We start from the raw sequence: 21291 nt of genomic DNA, 5'->3' as shown, positions 1-21291 counted from the left end.
CATCTTTTTCTCCTTATTCTAAAACATTGGCAAAGTCCAAAGTAGTATTAAAATATAAAAGTTCACATCCATTCTGTGTGAGACAGACGAGGAAATACCCCACTTAGGAGTATCACCTGTCAGTCTTGTGACTGCTTAAAGTTGGCAGATCAGACATTTACATTTCTGTTTATACTCGGGCTAGCCTGCGTGTGGTCGTGGCAGATTTTCCCCAGATCAGGGCCTGTAGTAATTCCTCTGGTACGGAAATGCAGTATTTCCTTCTACCTTGTCAGTCACTCAGTCCTTGAGTATTCGCCTGTTTTATATGCTGGCTGGCTTTTTCCCTGGCGCCCATAATATTAAAACAGAGCACTGGGACTACTGACTCCCCTGCTTGTCATTCCCACAGCTGGAAACGGAGATAAACCAAGTGACACAATTTGAGGAATACATGGTGTCAAATCCAGTGCCATTGGAGGGGATACACGGTCATCACAACCCAAATTTTTTGAAAGTAGGACTAATTAAAAGGAGATGCTAGAACATTTAGAAGCAGTTTTTAAAAAGGGAGAAAGGGCTCTGGAAAATTCTTTTTTGTAATGATGGCACTAATCCAGGCCTGCAGCCAGGTGAGAAGCTCAGGCTTCTGGTTTCCTGAGCAGGGAGGGTTAGGACTGCTCTTGTCCTCCTGCTGTGGACTCGGGCTTTGCCTCCTACCTCCCACAGTGGGGTGTGGGGGACCCAGTGCTGTTGTGGGCGGGACCGCCATCCACCCCATCACACGACTTACCTGAGGCAGCGCCCGGATGGACGTGACTCCAGCTTGTTCTTGTGCTGTCTGGACGGGGTAACTACTGGGGCCGCTGCTGGGGAGCTGGAGGCAGGCCCAGACCACCAGTTTCCTCTGAAAGCCACGTACCCCCACGGCCGCGTTGGCCAGGACCAGTCCCAGGGGCCAGAGGCGGATTATTGCCCCCAGTAGCTGGGTCTGTGCCTGTGGCAGCGGGAAGGCACTTAGGGAACGGGGAGCTTGAGACAAGTATTTTTCTTCCACACCATCCAGTTCGTTAGAAGCAAGAAAGGCCATTCTGATCTTAAAAAGAGAACATCACTTTATAGCTATCAATTTATTAACTTTCTCAATGGAAACCAAAATTCTCAGTAAGTCAGCTTAACAAGGTGAACTGCAGGGCACCTGGCCGCGAACAGCTGGATGCCTTAGCTCGACTAGCTGTGCGGTAGCACTTTCTACCCAAGGCAGCTGTGCTTAGGCCGTCCGTGTGCTACGTTAGTAGCCTTCCTGAGACCTAATAGACACAGTGTCAAGTTCACTCCTTTAACACGTACAGTTCCACGGTTTTTACTGTGTTCCCAGAGTTGCTCAGGTCACTGCAGTGTGGTGTCATGCCTTTTCTATACAAGAGGAGCACGAGGCCACCCATTTTGCAGAGGCAGGGCCCGCATCCCAGCCTGGTCCATCTGGTACCAAAACCTCCACTGCCAACCCTGACTTAAGTCAGATACTTACTCTCCACTTGTGCCACGCGCGCTTGATGACCGTGGCAGCTGTGTGCAGCCTCTGGATGTGTTTCCGAGTTAACCAGGAACGAATGGCTAAGGGGTTTGCCCCAAACAGTAGAGAGAGTAAAATGTCGTTAGAGCTCTTGGTGACCGACACCGCAGCAACACCAGAGCTGCTGTAAAAGTTTGAAACAGTCTTTTTTCCGTGAATGGCGACCTTGTGCCCCTCTATACTAAAGTCAACGCACAGCAGAATTGGCTCTGAAAACCCCCGACTGCCCAGACTTGGAGGTAACTAGACATTGAAGGACAGCTGGGAGCAGGGTCACCTCCCACCTCAGGCTTAGTCTGGGACAACACCCAGGGAACGAGAGGGGTCCGAATTGTCTGCATCTTTTTAAATTACTTCTAGTTTTTGGGAAATCCTTGCTTAGGAATCCATGAATGACATCACCATACACCGCCATGCCGCTAAAGGTAATAACTACTAGATGGTGGACTGATCATGTGACAGTTTGAAATTTCAGCATTTTCTGATTCTTTTTAGTACAATCATACTCAGAAAAAGGGCTGTTCCATTAAATACGAATATATTTGTGTGGGGACAGAGGCCCAGAGAGCAGTTTCCAGGCTCGGCCTCATGTGGACAGGAGCTGGCTCGGGTAGTAGATGGCCGTCAGCTGTGACTCGTTGGCCGTCAGCTGTTGCCGGTGAGCCACTGGCCGCGGATAGAATTGCGGCGGCTGCGCTAGCAAGCGCGGACTGCAGTTAGCACGGGGTTGGTTGGCAGAGAAGCGACAGCAAATTGCGCATCATGTAGCTCCTACTTCCTGTGTCTCGCCCGGCCGCCAGTGAGAATATAGTGGTGTGACTCCCCTACCTATGGCTCCGTGGATGTTCCTTTTTGGCCTCACCGTGTCCTGCGTTCTTATGCGGGGAGTGGGAGCTTAGACCCCGCCTGACACCCTGCATGACAATTTGGATTCTAGAAAACCCAAAAGTGTAAAGATATATAAAAGTCACCTATTATCTCACCAACTCAGATAGTTCTACGGTATTTCCTTACCCAATTTTTTCATGCTTACAAACAAGCACACCTTATGCAGGTGGCATCACCCTCGATGTGTAGTTTAAAATGCTCTTTTGAAGAGTATTAAGACACTCTTCAAAAAGACTTCCTCGCTACGTCGTAAGGATGGTCCACAATACAGCCATGACTCCACCACTGTTAGCTATTTGGGTGGTTTCTAGTATTTGTATTTTTAAAAATGAGACCGCTGTGGACATGGTTCATATATCTCTTCCTTTGATGAATCAAATCTTGTTGGTTTTTACCTTAAACTCATTACAAGCCCTTGAGCCCAGCAGGTAATGATTTGAGTTGTTATAAAGGGAAGGAAAGGTGGTATAAGTAGCTATGAAGGTCTGGGAAAGGGGAATTAAAGGCAAATGTTGACCCTCCACTACCTACAGAGCGCCCTTATTAGTGGTGTGACCTGGTTTTCACTGGACTGGCAAGAACTCGGGGTGAGGTGGACAGGGGCTTTGAATCCCAGCCCACCAGAGGGACATGCACCAACGTCTTGAGGCTGGGACACTGTGAGCTTTGGTATACCGGGACTCAGGGAGCAGCGTTTCAGAGGAAACGTATTACGTGGTGTCTGCAGTCGTTGACAGCCTGGCATGAGGGCTGTGTAGCTCAGAGACCCACTCCTACCTGCCTGGAGGAGCACAGCTGCCTGCCTCTGCCTCTCCTGCTTGCGCTGCTGGTGTCGCCTCCAGCTGCCCTGGATGCAGCGGGCACACTGGTCCAGCACCTGGGCGCGCCCGTGTTCCAGAAGCTCCAGCTGGGAGAAGGGGTGTCCACTGAGGTCCTCAGCCTCACCTCCCCCTGCCCTGAGCACAGCTGGCTTCTGTCATCTCTGCTCTCATCCCAGCCCAGCTTACCGTGGAGTCAGTCATGAACACCTTGGTCCTGCCGCAGTGCACCGAGGCTGGCGTGGCCTCAGCTGGGCCACCAGGTGTGGCTGCTGCCCGAGTTAGAGCTGGCAGAGAGTGCAAGATGTCCTGGAGTAGAGGTTGCAGTGTGGGCGCCTCGGCATGTGGAGACCATTCTAGGGGAGGGGAGACGGGTCCCATCAGTGCTTCGTCATCTACATACTTCTGTGGCCTTAAGAAACTAGTTCTGGGCTCCCCAACATTCCACAGGCTTCTTCCCTATTCTTGCCTCTAACCATTCTGACCTTGCTTTTTTTGCGGGAGAACAGAGGCAGCCCCCCTATTGTCCGTAAGGCGTCTGACTATTCTGAGGAGTCTTGGCAGTGTCACTGGCTGTGCCCTGGACTGGCCTGCAGCCTCCATTCTGTGGGTCCCTTGGGCAGGGTGAGGGTGGCAAACGTCACCTCCTGCCTGGACTCCAACCTGGAATCCCACGCTGCTCAGCCAGCATTTGTTTCCAAGGCCCCAAACAGGGCAGCTGGGTCACCCCCTCCACCCGACCCCTTACTCCCCAACACGGATGGGAAGAGGGAAAACAAATGCTAGGTCCATGGGGGCGCCGCGGGTTCCCCTGCCGGCCCTTCTGCATCTCACAGGGCTGATTCCTGTAGAAGGAGCATTTACCTGAGGACTCTGAGCACCTTTAGCTGCCCAGGGCCTCGCTGGAGACAGGCTGCCAAAGAAGACGCCGCAGACGAGAAACAGCAGAATCAACCAGGGGCCCGGGGACTTGGGAAAGAGGCATAGAGCAGGAGAGCAGACCATGGAGAGCGCAGGAGAAAGTGGGGAGAGAGGGTGAAAGGAAAGTGACAGAAGTGCCTAAGAGGGGAAAAACAGCAGAATTGTCCCGGCTGGGTCTGGTGGGCCCCAGGGTAAGGATACACGGATGGGGCGGGGAGCAGCTGCCTCTGGGCCAGGGGGGTGCTCGGCACCCCATCCTTGGCCTCTTTTCCCTCCATCTGTACTGGGGGCTTGTCACTCACTGCCACACCCTCGGTAATAGACACATGCCCACAACCCCCAAATCAGGGCCGTAGGCCAGACCTCTCCTTTGAGATCAAAGCTTGCCAAGTGCCCCGGCAGAGTTCAGCAGCTTCCCAGACCTCTTTTTCCCACTGGCCAAGGACATTATTTATTTAAATAATTATTTAAATTAATTTCCTCCTTTCCTCTACCTCTACGTCTAATCAGATGCTTGCCCGATCTAACCAGTTTCTTCCCAATATTTCCTATGCCCATATCTTCTAGCTTCTATCTACTCCAGCCAACTTAACAGCCCTGGCCTACCACATGGTCCCCAGTGGTCTCCAGAAAGCATGAGGCTGACATCACTCCCTTCTTCCCTACCATCTACCCAGAGAAAAAAGTCAGCTTCCATGACTGGGCCCCACTTGTCACTCCAGCCTCACCTCCCTCCGTTCTCTGCCCTTATGAGCCGGCAACAGTGAATGGCCTAGAGTTCTCTCATACAGTGCTGTCTCCTGCCTGTAGGCCTCTTCAGATTACTTCTGTCATGTGGAGTGCACTTCACCTGGCTAATCCCATCTGTCCTCAGATACCACCTCTTCCAGGAAGCCTTCCCTGATTGATATCCCCAACACCACCCACAGCATCCTGTTCCTACTATCTGCCTCTGCCTTTCCACTTTCCCCAGTCTTTTTTGAGTCTGTTTCCCCATCCACCAAGAACCATGGGCTGTATTTTATTTACATCTGAACCCCCAGCCCTGAGATAACCCAGGGTAGGTGCTCAGTAGATTGTGGCTGAACAAATGACTTAACAAGTGGTCCCCACTCACCTGAGCGCCCTTCATCAGATGGGTTGTGAGGAGCCGGGGATATGCGAGGACGGAGCCTTCTCAGTAATTCATATCGTTCCACAAAGTTCTGGTGAGAGACCCTGGAAGCCAAAGTAGGTGGAAGAAGAGAATGAAGTGACTTCATTCGTGAGCCAGGCACAATGGTTGGGGTGCCACAGGGGTTTCTGTATTTAATCTCAACAGCCCAGCGAGGTGCTGTCCTGACTGCCCACTGAGTGGACACGGCGGTAGTTCTGGAGAGATTACTAGGGTCACTCAACAGGAAGCCCAGGAGACATTTTAAACCGGGTCTGCCCTTCCTCAGCCTTGGTCTACCAAAACACAACGTCTCGTCCTTTTAGTAGGGGATTTGCATGCTGCCTCCTCCCAGAGGGGCATGCAGGCCTCTGGCCTGGACAACTGGGTCACTCCTACTTCGCACTCATGCTCGGCGCTCTGACCCCACAGCCTCCTCTACTTCCTCCTGATTTCTTTGCTCCCCTTCACGGCAACACTTCTCTAAACAGCTGGTGACATTTGATATCTATACTTTCTCCTCTGAGTCTGGCTTCTGTCCCCAACACTGCACCAGTGTGGCTCTCGTCATAGCCATCAGCAAACACCATGCCCCCAAACCCTGAGGTCAGGGCTCTGACCGGCGTCTGGGTAGCAGGTGCCCAGCTGACCCCTCTCCCTCGCAGAGTTCTCTCTCAGCCTCCGGGACACCATGATCCTGGCTTCTTCGAGTGATCGTTGCTGGTTTCTCATCACCCCCCTGCCCCCGCCTCAAAATGTGAGCATTCCTCAGGATGGCCTGACCCCTTTTCTCCCCCCTGGGATTTTCTCCTTGTTCATGGTGTTAGACCCTCCAGTTCTCAGATCTGCTGAGCACCAAGCCTGTCTCAGCTGTTTGCAAACCCAACCCTCCCACCCTCCAACCTGGGCCTTCCCTGACCATCCCATCTCAAGGAACTGTTCCCCGATTCATCCATTTGCCTCCGACAGAAGCCTGGAAGTTGCTTCTGCAGTCTGGAAGTTGACTGCTCCCCTGCCCTGTATCCCACGGTCAATCAATCCACAGTCCTCTTTCTGTCACAAGCCGTACTCTCATTTTACCCACTTCTCTCCATGTTTCACTGCTGTCACCCTCGTCTGGGACACCATCTTGCCTGTACACCTGCAACAACCTTCTCACTCATCTCCCTTTTCTCCTGACCCTACATCCCACTTTTACAAGGCAGCTATGGAATATGAATGAGAGCACAGCACCCCCAGCCCATAACATCCAGTGGCTCTCCCAGCACTCAGGACAGGCTGCAGAGTCCTTGCCGGCCCGCCCCTCTTTCCCTTCCTCCCAGTTCTCTGTGCTCCAGTCACTTTAGCGCCTCACAGTTCCTAACCTGGGATGCTCTCCTGCCCTCACCCCCAAATCTTCCCAAGTTGGCTGCTTCCTTCCCACAGGCCCAAGCTGCTCAGAGGGCCCCTCCCTGACCAGCCCAAGGATCCCCTTCACTGTTAGTTTACGTAAGAGCATGTTTTGTTTCTTCCCCAGCACTGATTATACTTCTTGTTTCCACTGGGATGTATGCCCCAAGAGGGCAGAGACCCACTGTCCTTATTCACTGATACATACCAGAAACAGTGCCTAGTACAAAACAGTGCACAGAAAGTCAATGGATAAATGGAAAACAGCCTCTTAAGTTGCAGGTGGACATCTGCAGACCTGCCTCTTTCTCGTCTCTAAATCCTGCTCTTGTTGGGCCTGAGTCCCGAGCTCCACCCTGGCTCTGCCCGCTGCGGTGACGGGCCCACTCACCGGATGGGGAAGCCGGCAGCACTGATATGGATGGTCTCCACGAGGCCACAGGCCTCTAGCTGGCTCAGGACCTGCCAGGGCGGGGAAACAGGGTGGGGACAGGCAGCATGGGGCCAGCAGGCCAGAAATGCCACTCCTTCTGTGGCCCTTCCAGCGTGGACCTGTAGGCTCTTCTGAGGCTCAGCAGATGGAGGTATATGCTCCGGGGCCAGGAGAACTCAAGGGACCGCGAGAAATAGCTCCCTGCTAGAAAGAGTCCCAGTGGCCCCAGGCAGGTCCCCTGACCGATGCTTCAGGTGCAGCTGAGGCGGGGTCCTGGCTCTGTCTCACCACTCCCAGCAGTGCAGAGGCTCTCTGCTTCATAATGCAGCCCAACCCAATTTCTCTCTTTAGTTTTATTTTTTGCAGGCAATCAAGTGTGTCACAGCTGAGAGGCAGAGGAGGTTATATTGTGAAGATTCTTCTGGGACCTGAAGCAAGGTCTTTACCACAGAGCAGAGCAGTCCTGGCTATAAACCCTGAGACCACATCTACCAGCTGACTATGGGACACTTCAGTATCGTTCAGCACTCACAGCTCATCACGTCCCTCAGAGCCCGGTACCCTGAGCTAACACCAGCTGCTGGCCAGAGTGCTTTTTTGCAAATTAAAAAATATCTATACACCTTTAGTCAGAAACAGCCGCACTGTGCATGTACTGTAAGGTGCCACGGACTTTCAGCTAATCACAAAAGACACCCACTCCTGTGGGTAGTTTCAGACTCTCATCAGGGCACATGGCTTGGTATGCAGGCAGCAAGATGCACTGGAGCCCCTCCTTGCCTCCTTGGCTAGGTCTCTGTGCAGTGCACAGACTACCCAACCGTCCATGACTGTCCTGCCAGAGCTGGGGGACAATGTCCGGCCCAGCTACGTGACTCCCTCCATTTGGAGCAGCCATCCTGCCCTTAACCCCGTCAGGGCCGTGGCCAGGTAGAGCTCTCTGCAAAGCAGCATTGGCCCTGTGTGAATTACCTCTTCCCGGAGGAAGGTCTGTGCCCTGCCCTGGCCGTTGGGCTTGATGCAGCGAATGTAGTGGGGCGTCGTGCCGTGCAGGACCTGCAGAAGCTGCTCCAGGGAGGCCTGTAGGGGTGAGTACGGGGTCAGGCAGGCAGTGGAGCTGCCTGGGCGCGCCCACGGGGCCCTGGTTAGAGACTGTCAAACACCTCGCGCAGCCCTCCCAGCCCCAAGACCAGCATTCTCGTGTGCCTGGGAGCACTATCGGAGGTGCTCACTGGGGGTGCCCAAAACACACTCCTCATGCCCTCCCACGGCTCCTCACCTCTCCTCCCGGGGCCTTCCTTTCCTGACCTGTGACCCTCCACCTGCTTAAGTCTCCCTGCATCTGGTCTCAGCCTCCCCGCCCCTCACCTACCCTCCTCACCAGAGCAGTCTTCCTAGAGGAGCACAGTCTCAGAACCCCTGCCATTCATTCAGGTGACAGCTAAGTAACAGTTCATTAAGCCCGTCCTGTGTGCAGGAAGCTGTGACACGTGCAGGCGGCTGCTGTCTCATAGCTGACGGTCTAACAAGCCACACAGACATTGGACGGGCACCACCCGTGGTGTGTCTGAGGCTGGGCAGGAAAGCGCTAATCTGACCTGGGCTCCCCTGGCTGCCTCCTCAAGGAGGTGACCATAGCGCAGAGGTTTGAAGGCGTTGAAGGACTACACGAAGAAGAGGGACTGAGGGTGGAGCTGAAGGGGCCGTGGGGAGGAGCAGAATGTACACGGGCTGAGACAGCAGGCAGCTCAAGGTACTGGAGGACATGACAAATCTGCTCTAGCCGAGGACAGAGTTGAAGCAGGAAGCTGGAGCAGTGGGAATGGGCCAGGTCACAGAGTTCACGTAACTATTGCTCTTCCACAATCCCGCTATCAGCAATGGGCGACAGACCCCACTGTGCCACCCACAGGCCCCTAGGCTTCCCGTTGTGGCTATTACACTGACAGTCTGTTTCCTATGTCTGCCTCTCCCACAGGACTGTCAACTCCATGTGGACCCAGATCACGTCTACTTAACGCCATCAATGCTCCCCAGTAAACAGCACCAATCCTGGGAGGTGGCAGGTAAGCATTTGAGATTGATAATAATCCAAGCACCTCACATCACGTCAGCACCACCAAACCCACCTTGAACTTGGACACCACAGTCAACACAGGGACCCTGCTCTGGCCAGAGGGCTCCTCCTGGGACGTCTCTTCAGGGTCAGCAGGAAACAGCACCTTGAGCAGAGGGTCCTGGGATTGCTGCAGGAGCCTGGTCAGCTCAGGGGGGACAGGGTCCTATTGGGAAAAGAAAGGGGCAGCAGGTGAGGGTAGGTGGAGTGCTACCAGGGCTGTCCACAGGCTTGCCCGCCTCCTCATGCAGGCCCCAGATGGAGGGCTTTTAGCGGAGGGTGGGGTCCAAGTCTGAGAGACAAGCAGGTCCACTGGACACTTAGAAACCAGGAGACCCAGTGTGACGTGGGTCATTTCTGGGCAGGTCATGCCTGATGAGCAGAGACCCATGAGGTGACCCTGGATTCTGGGAGGGTGTTCAGGAGGGAGGACGCAGAGCAGGAAGCTCCCATGTACGGGCAGTGATGGCTCAGCATCTCCTGTACCGAGAGCCCCCAGGAGCCACGGCCCAGCCTCACCTTGTTCTTCTCCACCAGGCCTGCGGTGTGGTACCGCACAGGCCCCGCATAATGCACCACAATGAAGCTGGGTTCCGGGCTGAGCTTGTTGTGGCCCAGGCAGGGGCTGCCTGCCAGAGCACTCTCAATGCGTGTCTGGAGCTGGGCTGCGCTGCTGGGCCGGTTAAGGCGGCATTCCTGTGTGGGACAGGATGGGCAATCGCCCACAAAAGTGAGAGGGGCTCACCACAGTGGCCACCCCATGGCCCCCATGGCAGCAGAGTTGTCACACAGGCATGACAGTGACCCTGAGAGGGAAGGAGTATAGGGATTAGCAAACCCATTTGGCAGATGGAGTAACAGAGACAAAGGATAGTTTTCAAAGCCCCAGAAAAGGCCAAAGCCCAACTTTGGTGTTCAGCACACTGGGGGACCCTCCCCACCTCATTTATAAGGGAGCAGATGCTGATGGGGCTCCCCTCGATGAGATCCAGACAGGTCTGGTTGTCCTGGTAGTTGACAAATGACCACTCCAGGCCCTCAACTGCGTATTCCTCCTAGGGGCAAAGTGGGGGTGGGGGACAGGAGAAGGCAGCTATGGTCTGGGCCCAGAAGGGCCATCCCATGGCCTGCCTGCACCACAGCAAATTCCAGAACAGCATCAGAGGAGGGACTAACAGCTCCTGGTCAGGGCCTGGGGGGCTAGGAAGGAACAGAAGAGGCAGGGGAGCTGGCCCACCCGCCACCCCCTCACCTGCTGCGCCCTGAGGTAATGAGCCACGAAGTGCTGCTGCAGCTTCTCGTTGGCGTAGTTGATGCACAACTGTTCCAGGCTGTTGTCGGGAAAGGACTCAAATCCGTACACATCCAGCAGGCCTGCAAGGATGAGGGAGAAGCCATGGGGCCACTGCAGGGAGCAGGTAGGGGTCGGGGGGGCCCAGGGTGAAGAAGCCTCATCCTTGGCAGCCGGGGGATGTGGCTGAGCATGATGCCCACAGCAGCCAGAGCACCCCACTTCACCCCAGGGAGCCCATCTCTACCTCACACCCCCTCAGAACTCAGCAGGAAGAAAGGCCGAGTAAGGTGCAAGGGGCGGCCCAGGGCACCAGGTCCTTATGAGTCTGAATTCTCTGGCCCTAGTGAGCCCCTCCTGAGAGGGAACCAGGTCCCAGGGAACATTTTTGTGTCCCAGTTGGGAACACCTGGGTCTCCTCAGCCCAGTTGGTGTCTAGAATTCTACCATTCTGTGGGCAAACTTCACTGGTGTCTGTGAGCTTCACTTCCTCCCCTACCCGACTGTCCCACCCAGGTGCCAACGATGTTGTCATGTCCCTCACGTCCTCCTAATCTAGCTCTTTGACCCATCCCCACTACTCTCCTGAGACTGGAGCTGGGTCTCTGGGGAGAGAAGGGGCGCCATCTCAGTCTGCCAGGAGAGCTACGGGTGGGTCAGATGTGGGCACTGGGGAGCACAGAGATGTCCTCGCCCAAATGGTGACGGGCGAATGAGGAGATGGGGGAGCAGAGAAGGGAAAAGAACTGCCCCGAGTCACCCAGTGGACCCAGGGCTCCCCGTTCTTTTTCTGAGGCGTGCCCCTGGCAGGGAGAGCCCCTGTTACCTATGAAAGTGGTCCAGGAGTTGGGGTCTGCGCAGATGCTGCTGTTGATCACCGATACCAGCCAGTCAAATAGCCTGTTGGGTGCGGGAAGAGTGGACTCTAGTGAGAGGGGGTCAGGCTGAGCCGAGGGGTGGCAACATGGCTCCTTCAGCCAGGGCTCCACACCCTGGAGGGCCTGCCCAGTCAAGGCCTCTGGTTTCCCACCTACGACAAACGCAGGCTATGGTTGTACATGTTCTCAGGTACACAAAAAGCTGTCCCGCCCAGCAGGACTGAGCACAGGGCCAGCTAGACTCTGGGGCTAGACGGAGTGGTCTGCCTGTCACAGGCCCCGACAGCCAGCTGATGTCTTGACTAGAAGGGGCTGGGAGGGCCTGGATGGGATTTGTAGAGAACTGAGTTCATTAGACTCCACTGCAAAACCCGACCTGCGGAGCCCAGCATTCGAGGCCCTGTCGCCCCCCTCACCCCCCACTTAGTCCCACACAAATGGGTCCCGTCAACTGGGGCCAACAATGGCTTCTTGCACTCTGGAACCATCCCCACCTCAAGATGAGGTAGTAACTGTACAACATGGAGACACTATTAAGGGGTTCCAACTTCCTTACAGTTTTTCTTAAAGTAATTGCTTCGCAAGTTTTCTCAGTTCCGTAAATGATTTGTTTTCACAACAGGGGCTTCAAATACCCATTTGAGGTACTAAAGATGAGTGACCTGGTGATGTTCACTGTGTATAAAATGTTCTATGATTAGAGGCTCACTCTGTGATCGTTACACTTTATCTGCTCATTTTGAAATCGCTCGATACAAAGGCTTTAAAAATCTTTGGCTGGAAATTCTGAGCTGAAATTAGCTGAGGCAGTGGGACCTGACTCTCCTGCTGACCTGAGTTCAGTCTGAGCCCAGCTGCCCTAGGCCATTTGCAACTCGGAGGATCTTACTCCCTCAGCAGTGCTCCTCAGGCTCCTGACTCTGTGGGAAGTTCAGGGGGACCCTCTCCCCAGATGCCCAAGTTCCCATAAGCACATGCACACACACATACACACATGTTCTGTCCCATAATTTCAAAGGATTCTGGGCCCCTTGACTCCCTTACAGGGCACCCTCAAGGTTCTCAGAACCCAGGGGATGGAGATGCCCATATAACCTGCCAGGAAAAGGCCAGGACCCCCACCTTCACCCTGTTCTGGGCTCCCACTTGCTGCAGCACACTGTGTTGCTCGAGACTGGATTGAGCTTTTGGCTCTGTCATCTATCACATTCCCCAGGTGACTACAAAGAGCCTGAGTACAAGGAGACAGAGGAGCCCATTCACCCATGGGTCTGAACCTGGAACTGTGAGGGCCCCAGAATGCCTCTGGGGAGAGCTAGGCAGGCTTTCCTCACTTACTGCCAAGGTCAAGGCAGGCTCCTGTACTTTAATAATGAGCTGAATCTAGGCCAGGCTGTGGCAACTTCCCCATGCAGAGTACTCCGGAATTAAGGCCAAGGGCCTTGCTCGGGAAAACCCCAGGAGCCAATCCCTGCTGTCCTCAAAGGGGAGCAAGGAGAGAAACCCGTCTGCTTTATCTGGCAGCCCTCAGCCTGGGCCTATTATTGCATGATGGGGTCTGGTTCAACAAACAAGTCAGAGGATTTAGAATTTGTCCCACTCGTGGCAGTGTGGACTGGGACACAGAAGTTGGGAGGAGCACTTGGGAGGAGGGCAGGGCCCAGCTTGCTCACCGTGCGTAGACCAGTTTGGCCAGACAGTCTCTGCGCGTGTCACACTCAGCTTGGGAGCAGGGCTTCCGGAACACCTGCTGCTGCCTGCCTGCCCTGATGGTTCTGATCTGCAGTGTCTCCAGCAGTGGGTCTTCTGGGAGCCACAGAAGCGAGGCCGATGTCCTGAAAGAACCTGGGAGGGACAAATCACCTTCCATCCAAATAGCCCTCTTCACAAAGCGCTGGCAAGTCATTGCAGTGGAACCATGACCCACCCAAATGGACAGAGGAAACCTCGGTTCTGGTGGGCGAAGTGACTTGCCAAAGGCAGAGACAGGATTTGAACCCAGGACTTCTGTATCCCAGTCCACACTGCCATGAATGGGACAAATTATAAATCCTCTGACTTGTTTGTTCATCTGTAAAATGGGGACGATGCTGCCTGCTCACCAGAGATGGGGTGAGGAGTAACTTATCCAGGGCAGGGCCCTACAGCTGATGGGTTAATCAAGGGCATCAATTCCAAATCTCACCCTCTGGCCTCCCATCCAATCCCACCAATGTTGGCTATTTTCTGGGCTGGGCCTGCCCTGTGCCCTGGGTATGTGACCTCAGGTGCAGCCACCCCACCCCCGCCCTCACACTTGGCATCGTCCATCAGTTGGCAGGGCTGGGCTTCGTCCCCGGAGTCAGCAAACCGGATGTTGCCGAGGTGCAGCAGTCCAGCTAGGACCTAAGGGAGCGGGAGAAAGGAGGACACACAAATGGGCACCGTCTCAAGGGCCTGAGCCTAGCCTGGGATGGGCCTCTTGCTGAATGTAATCATATCGGGATAAATAAGAGCAGCTCCCAATTACTGCCCACTTAATACGAGACTCGGCCAGACACAGTTCTATACACGTTACATGCATCATTTTGTTTGCGTTTTTCAAAATCAGTGAGGCATGTGCCGTGATGATGCCCATGACAGATGAGAAAGGAGAGGTTAAATGAGAACCCAGTCAGTCTGACTTCTGATGCCTCCCAGGGGGACCCCGCTCCTGTTACTTGTGGAGCAGGCTTACTTCTGTGACTGGTGGGGCTTGGCTTGGGGTTCCCTTTGGCCCTTTCTCAGCATTCTTGGGCTTCTGATGGCCCAGCCTGGGGGTGGATCTGTGACCTTGGTCTCTGTACAGTGGGGGCCCCCAGGGGCTGTAGAAAGAAGCCTGCTGTGCCCAATGGGCAGCATGGCTGAGGAAGAGGGTCATGTACCACCAAGCTGCACTCCTGTCCAGATGCCTAGTGCTGCCCACTTGTGCTGGCCAAGCGCTTGCCTGCTGGTGCCCATACTGGCCATGATCCCCTCCTGCCTGAGCAGCTTCCAGTTGGAGGTGGAGGTCACTTTCCACTGCACTGCCATCTTCCTGCAGGGGCTTCCCTGTCTCTGCTGCCAGCCTATCCCTATTTACGGGTGGGGAGGTGATGGGGCAGGGAGTAGTCAGCCCCGTCAGCAAAGACAGATGGGAGAAGGGAGGCCATTACTGGGGCTGTGAGGGGCCCAGCTGACCTGGGTCAGCTGTGTCCTGAGAGGAGGGGAAAGAAGGTGGGAGGTTGGAATTGCTGTATGGTACAAACTCTATCTGTATCACTTAGGCTGTCTGACTTTGGGCAGGTCACTTTACCTCTAGTTTTCTCAAGTGTAAAATGGAAATAATCTCTAAACAGGACTATTGAAAAAACCAAGTAATCTAAGAAGTGTAAACTTGATTTTGCTTGATAATGCTGCAACTTGTGGCAGCATTATTCCTCTGTTCTGATGAGTACAGCACTAGCTGACGAGGCACCTTGCCCTCGGAGCTCTGTCAATCACCGCTCTATGTTCTGCATGCCAGCACTCTGTGCTCCATGCTCTGGCACCCTGATGCCCTGGGTCCAGCTCAGCAGCACAGAGAGGCGGCCGACCTTTTGGAGTCTGCACAGTGGGGCCCACGGTCCTAGGTCCTCAGGAAAAGACCTACAAGTTCAGAGAAGGGCCCTACGAAAAGGGCTGCCTGTCACCTCTGCCTAAGACAAGTGCACAGCTTTTCTCCTGACCTTAAAGATGTTGTTCTGGGTGGGGGCATTGATGCCCAAATGAAGCATGGCCTCTCTGGTCACCTCGAAACAATCCTCTGAAAAGGAATGCAAGTCACTGCCCAGTGTTAGGACCAGAGGTCAGCAGGGGCAGTGAGGGGTGAGGGAGGCAGGCCCTGGGCAGAGGGTGGGGGGTGCTGCTGGGCCAACCCACGGTGCTGGGTTAAGGTCCCCCTACCTTCCAAGGTCTTCTCTGGGTTGGGCAGCCAGGAGAAGGCGGCTCCCTCCGGGAGGTGCCACTGGAGCCTCTCATCTGCGTTGGCTCCTTTGCAGATCTGTGAGGGGGGGACAGGTGGCTGGACTAGGGGTGCAAGGGAAGCCCAGGCCTGCATAGGCCTGACATTGGGATGAGGCGTGAGACATGGCAGTGGCATCACAAGGCTGACAGGTTCCTTTAACCAGGCAGACACGAGGTCAAAAGCAGCGGTGCACAGCTCTGGGTGTCTCCAACCTGATGTAAAGCACCCCACTGAGGAGGCCGGTGGTCTGATGAGGAAAGCACAACTCCTGTCTGGGGTACCCCCAGGCCCATTCTGAGAACAGGGAGACATACTATCTATGCATGGGGGACCCCCCAGTCTGATGGAAGGAGCACAGCTCTGGGGAAGTCTTCATTCTGTTGGAGGCGACAGTTGGCATCTGAAGGAGAGCCCTCAGTAACTTCCGGGCTGATAGAAGAGGTAAAACACATGCCCAGGCTAAAACCATCCCAGGAGCCAAGGTCCAGGGTGAGGTAGTGTGGCTCCAAATTTGCAGGAATAAGTGGGAGCATGACTGAAGGCCAGGTGAAGACACAGGCATGAGGCATGGGTTAGGGCAGGGGGTCTGGAGGTACCGCCCATCTCCGCCCAGCATCTGGGCAGCTGTGGGCCCCCCTGGCACTGACCTGGTAGAAGATGTGGAAGTTCCTCTCACTGGAGGCCTGGGAGGCCACGCGCGTTTTCTCTAGGAGGTAGGTCTGGACTGCAGCTCCAGTCATCTGCTGGGTCCTGGGTACAAGCAGGCCAGAGCCCACTCATTCCGTAGGCATTTATTAGGCACTTCCTGTGTGCCAGACTGCAACCTTGCACCTCCCCACCCTACACAAGCGCTTTCACTCAGCCAGTGGGGGTCATGAGGTTTAGGTCCTTGGGTGGTCTGGTCCTTCCCCTGCAACCAGCTCAGCTGGGCAGGGCCAGGGCCTCTGTACCTCATTTTTTCCCATCCCAAGGCAGAAGCAGAAGCCCGGCTTCAAGGTTAGGGGTGTGGCCCAGAGAGGTGGCTGTTTAGGCAGAAGCCCCTAAGCAAGGCTAGAAGCCAGGAGGAATGCACGCACTGTGACAGGCACACGGCCGCAGGGTCCCTAAGGCTGGAGTAGCCATGCTTCTCTAGAGGTCACCCTCAGGGTTCACTGGTCCCGGTGAATCCCATTACAGGCATGCCAGGACAGGGCTCTGCCCCCGGGGGCACCCAGGCTGGAGACCCCTCGGCCACGTGCAGACTCCCTGTCTCCCCACCAGCAGGGTGGCAGGCAGCAGCAATTACCTGTTCAGCTGGAGCTGGATGAACTTTCCAAAGCGACTGCTGTTGTTATTCCTCAGGGTGCACGCGTTCCCTACAGATCACACCTCTGTTTGCACCACTCCCCTATGTTTACAGTCCTCAGAGGGCAAGGTGGCTGCAGGTCTGCTGGGGTGTCTATCCTCAAGTCACCTAAAGGCCCCTGTGTTAGTTTCCATGTCCCAGGGGACAGGACTAGGGAAAGGGCACTCAGGCTTCCAAAAGTGTGATTCAGGCGAGTTAGAACTTCCTGGCAATAAACTGAAATGAGCAAGCCTACGCAGCCAGGGACTGCCTTCTTTGAATGGAAAGGGTCAAAAACAAGCTGTCACTGCCGAGTTAGGCAGTAAGGCATAACATCTGGAGTCTCAACATGGACACTAATTGTTGTACGTCCCTAGCCAAGTCCCCTTCTTCTCCGAGCCATCAGGAAAGTGTACAGAAGGCCAGGATTTGGATTAGGTCCCTTCCAGCACCACTGTGAAATCTGCTGAGGCTAGAGGGAGGGGATGAGCGAGTGACGGTCCCGCTACTGCAAAGAGGCTAAGGGTACCTGGGAGGAGGTTGCGGGTCCAAGGCAGTGAAAAGTACACTCATCCTCCAGCCCCCAAAGATAGAGTCTCACTGCTCCTTCCCTTAAAAGGTGACAAATTCCAGAGGAAAGGGACTGAGGTACTGTGCAGAGGACATCAAGCTCACCAAAAGCTTCCATGACAGGGTTGGAGTTCAAGATTCGTTGCTCGATCCTCTCTGCAATCTTGTGGCTCTCCCAGGATGTGGGTGAGGCAGCCACCACAGCGTAGAACTTCATCAGGCAGCGGGACGTCCATGTCTGTGGCAGAAACAGCCCTGTGGGAGCTGTGTCCAAATTCCCTCCCACTTCTGAGACTGCCTGAGGGAACAGTGCCCGCTAGCAAGTACCCTCTTCTCCGCCATGCTTCTCCGTGGTGCTGACCAAATGGATGAATACTGAATTCCCAACTGTGTCCTTGGGTGAGGCGTTTCCCCCCTCTGTGAAATGGGGGTGCTCACCTCTGCTTCTAGCTCCAGAGGATATATTTAAGAAACAAGGGGGGCTGGGGCAGAGAAGGGACAATAGACCTGACCTGAGCAGGCTACTCAGTGTCTGAGGGCTCACAGTTAATGTGGATTACTCTGAGCTAAGGAGACTGTACATTTTCTTACCAATCCTATAGGTGCAGGGGCAATTATACCTGTTTTCAAAATGATGAAACTGAGCAATAGGAAAATTTTAAGTTTTATTGAAGATCTTATACCTAGTAAATTATAGGTCTCTGATTTATACCCAGGGTATCTAAAATTTTTACTGTATTTTTTTTAAACAGCTGAAATGAGATACATTTTCATTTTAATTTCCAGTTGTTTGTTGCTAGGACATAGAAATACAGTTGATTTTTTAAAATATATTAACTGTATCTGTCACCTTGCTAAACTCTCTATAAATCACTACAACTTTTTAGTTGTAGTAATAGCTGTGTTGTAAGTTTTCTTTTTGTACAGTGAAAAATTTTCATATTTAGAATTAGCCAGCTGGACTAGATGATCCCATTTTGTTGGCAACAGCCAAAGCATCATAGTCAGGAGCCAGTGGAACATACGCCTTCTTCTGTCCATCAGGCCTGACCAGGGTGCTGACCTTGGCCACGTCAATGTCGTAGAGCTTCTTCCCAGCCTGTTTGCTCTGGTGCTTGTTGGCCTTGACATCCACAGTGAACACACGTGTATTGTCTTCTACCTTCTTCATGGCCGACTCCGTAGTTAGGGGGAATGTGATGATGGCAAAGTCGTCAAGCACGTTTCTCCTGGGGGCGCTCTCCGAGGGCATGTGGGCTGCCTTCAGAGCCACAGTGTCTTGGGCCTTTGGAAGGTGGGTGACGTGTGGATCTCCTTTTACGTTGTGGCTGTGGACGCCTTTCGGCACTGCTCTCTTTGCCTCCAAAGCCTTTGCTTTGGCTCAGCTTTGGGGGTGGGGCAGGGGCTTCCTTCTTTGCTTCTGGCACAATCTTCATTAAAACGTTGTAAATTCTTTAGGTCTATGAGGTGGCAGATGGTTTCTCTCTGCTATTTTCTCAAAGAATTGTGTAGAATTATTAACATTACTTCCTTAAATACTTGGAAGAATTCACAAGTGAAGCCACTGGGCCTGGAGCTTTCTTTGTGGAAAGATTTTAAGCTATGACTTCAATTATTTTCATAAATACAGACTATTCCAGTTGTATGTTTTTTCTTGTGTGAGCTTCGGTAGTTCGTGCGTTTCAAAATCTCTCTCTATTCCATCTAAATTGTAGAATTTCTTGGAATAAAGTTGTTCATAATAATTTTTTATCAATTTTTTGGATCTTTATCTACAGACTGGTACTATGATGTCTATTTTATTTCTAACATTGGTAATTTTTATATTTTTCTGTCTTTAAATATGACTAGAGGGTTATTGATTTTATTAATCTTTCTAAAACATAGTCTTTGATTTCATTTATTTTCTTTATTATTTTTTTTGTCTTCTGTTTTACTGATTTTTCACTTTATTTCCTCCGTCTGCTTATTTTGGGTTTACCTTATTTTTCTCCCCTGCCCCTAGTTTCTTAAGATAGAAGCTCAGATCATTGATTGAGTTCTTTATTCTTTTCTAATATAAACATTTAATGCTTCAAATTTCCCTCTGGGCATTGCTTTTCTTTAAAGCATAAATTTTGATATTTTGTGCTTCCATTTTCATTCAGTTCAAATGATTTTCTAATATCCCTTGTGATTTCATCTTTGACCCCATAGGACATTTAGAAGGATATTGTTGAATTGAATTTGGGATTTTCCAGGTGCCTTTGTTATTTATTTCTAGTTTGATTCTGCTCGGGGTAGAGAATATAGATTGTATGATTTTATTCTTTTCAAATTGAGATTTGTTTTGTGGCTCGGAATATGCTCTATACTGGTAAATACTCCATGAAAAGAATGCTCAAATCTCAAACTGTAATTTTGATTTCATTTGATTTCATTTATTTCCTTTCAATTTTATCAGTTTTTACTTCATGTATTTTGAAACCATTATTAGGTATATACACATTTAGTATTATTTTCTCTTCTTGATGAATTCACCAATTTATCAATATGAAATGTCTTATCCTTAGTAGCATTCCTTGTTCTAAAACCTACTTTGTTCTATATTAATAAAACTACTTCAGTTTTCCTTTGATTAGTGTTGGAATGGAATATCTTTTCCCATTCTTTTACTTTTAATCTATCTATGTCTTTATGATTACATTGGGTTTCTTAAAGATATCATATAATTAAAAAAAATCCAATCTGACATTCTTTGTCTTTTAATTGGAGTGTTTAGTCCATTTACATTTAATCTAGTAATTACTATGGTTGGGTTTAATCTACCACCTTATTTTTGATTTGTTCTATGTGATCTTTGTTACTTTTTTCTTTCATTGCTTATAGTTGAATTTATTACTTTTATGATTCCATTGTATCTCCACAATAAACTGTTACTATTTTTGTCTTAGAGTGAACCATCTTTTAAATAGACAAAGAATAAGATTTTATATCTCCACTGCTCTTTTATTCCTTTGTATCAATCTAAGTATTCACCTGGTTTCATATTCCTTTGGCCTAAAGAACTTCCTTTAATATTTCTTATAGTAGAGATCTGCTGGCAATAAATTCCATCAACTTTTATGTGTCTGAAAAAGTCTTTATTTCACTTTCATTTTTGAAAGTTAGTTTTGCTGGTAATAGATATTTTCTTTCAGCATTTTAAAGATGTCACTATTATCTTTGAGCTTGCAGTTTTTGATAAGATGCTGACTGTCATTGTTATCTTTGTTTCTCTTTAGGTAATGTTTATTTTCCTGGCTTTCTTTAAGGTTTTTTCCTTATGTTTGGTTTGCAGCAATTTGACTATAATGTGTCTAAGTGTGTTTTCTTCCTTTCATCCTGTTTAGTGTTTCCTGAAATTCTAGGATCTGTGCTTGCCATCATTTGTTAATTTTGTAAGCTATTCCTTCTGACTCAGCTTCTCTCTTTCTCCTAGGACAGCAATTACAGGTATGGTAAACCATTTGATACCATCCACAGCTCTTGGATGTACTTTTTTGTTTTTCAATTTGGATTATTTCTATTGACCTACAGTCAAGTTCACTTATATATTCTTCTGCATGTCTAGACTGATACGCATGAAGGAAATGTTTATCATGTTTTAAATTTTTATCATTTTCATTTAACTCTTTGTAGTTTTCTATCTCTCTGATAAAGAGATCGGAAAAGTCTTTTATGGGGACACTGACAAACTCAAGAGAAAAATTATAAACATTCATGGTCCCACGCATTTAGAGAGCTACCTAGAGTGAGGCCTCCTGTCCATAAATAGTTGCTTAATGCCTTATTAAGTATGAACAGAAATTCAAGGATCATTAACTATTTGATAAACTTCTTTTGCATACATTTTTTTTTACATTCATGACAAGTATAACCACAAGTGGAGGAAAAGGAATGAGAAGGAAACAGAGTAATGCAAGGAGCAGAA

At 51.4% G+C, this 21291-nt stretch overlaps 1 protein-coding gene across 8 annotated transcripts in view; it reads right to left on the bottom strand.

Moving 5' to 3' along the window:
• MYO19 (myosin XIX) overlaps positions 1–21291 on the bottom strand; it is a 31708-nt gene that overhangs the window by 988 nt on the left and 9429 nt on the right. Inside the window, exons 7-26 of one of the 8 annotated variants that reach the window (XR_013992050.1) lie at positions 17445–17577; positions 16731–16800; positions 16093–16195; positions 15385–15481; positions 15168–15244; positions 13737–13827; positions 13116–13287; positions 11391–11464; positions 10526–10647; positions 10215–10328; positions 9793–9969; positions 9287–9439; positions 8130–8237; positions 7116–7186; positions 5300–5400; positions 4126–4320; positions 3451–3617; positions 3221–3350; positions 1511–1596; positions 773–1075 (exon numbers count right to left, since the gene is read on the bottom strand). Coding sequence is in view for 4 of the 8 variants with exons in the window: in XM_081029844.1 (XP_080885970.1) it covers positions 773–1075; positions 1511–1596; positions 3221–3350; positions 3451–3617; positions 5300–5400; positions 7116–7186; positions 8130–8237; positions 9287–9439; positions 9793–9969; positions 10215–10328; positions 10526–10647; positions 11391–11464; positions 13116–13287; positions 13737–13827; positions 15168–15244; positions 15385–15481; positions 16093–16195; positions 16731–16800; positions 17445–17577 (2349 nt within the window). In the remaining 4 variants the exon portion in view is untranslated. Of the gene's footprint in view, positions 1–772; positions 1076–1510; positions 1597–3220; positions 3351–3450; positions 3618–4125; positions 4321–5299; positions 5401–7115; positions 7543–8129; positions 8238–9286; positions 9440–9792; positions 9970–10195; positions 10374–10525; positions 10648–11390; positions 11465–13115; positions 13288–13736; positions 13828–15167; positions 15245–15384; positions 15482–16092; positions 16196–16730; positions 16801–17444; positions 17578–21291 lie in introns of those variants that run through there. The other 7 variants (XR_013992051.1, XR_013992052.1, XR_013992053.1 and 4 more) reach the window with 7 other exon arrangements.

The sequence above is a fragment of the Rhinolophus hipposideros genome (genome assembly GCF_964194185.1).
Source record: "Rhinolophus hipposideros genome assembly, chromosome: 20".
In the NCBI taxonomy this organism is placed as follows: domain Eukaryota; kingdom Metazoa; phylum Chordata; class Mammalia; order Chiroptera; family Rhinolophidae; genus Rhinolophus; species Rhinolophus hipposideros.
This window is presented reverse-complemented; position numbering and strand designations above follow the sequence as displayed.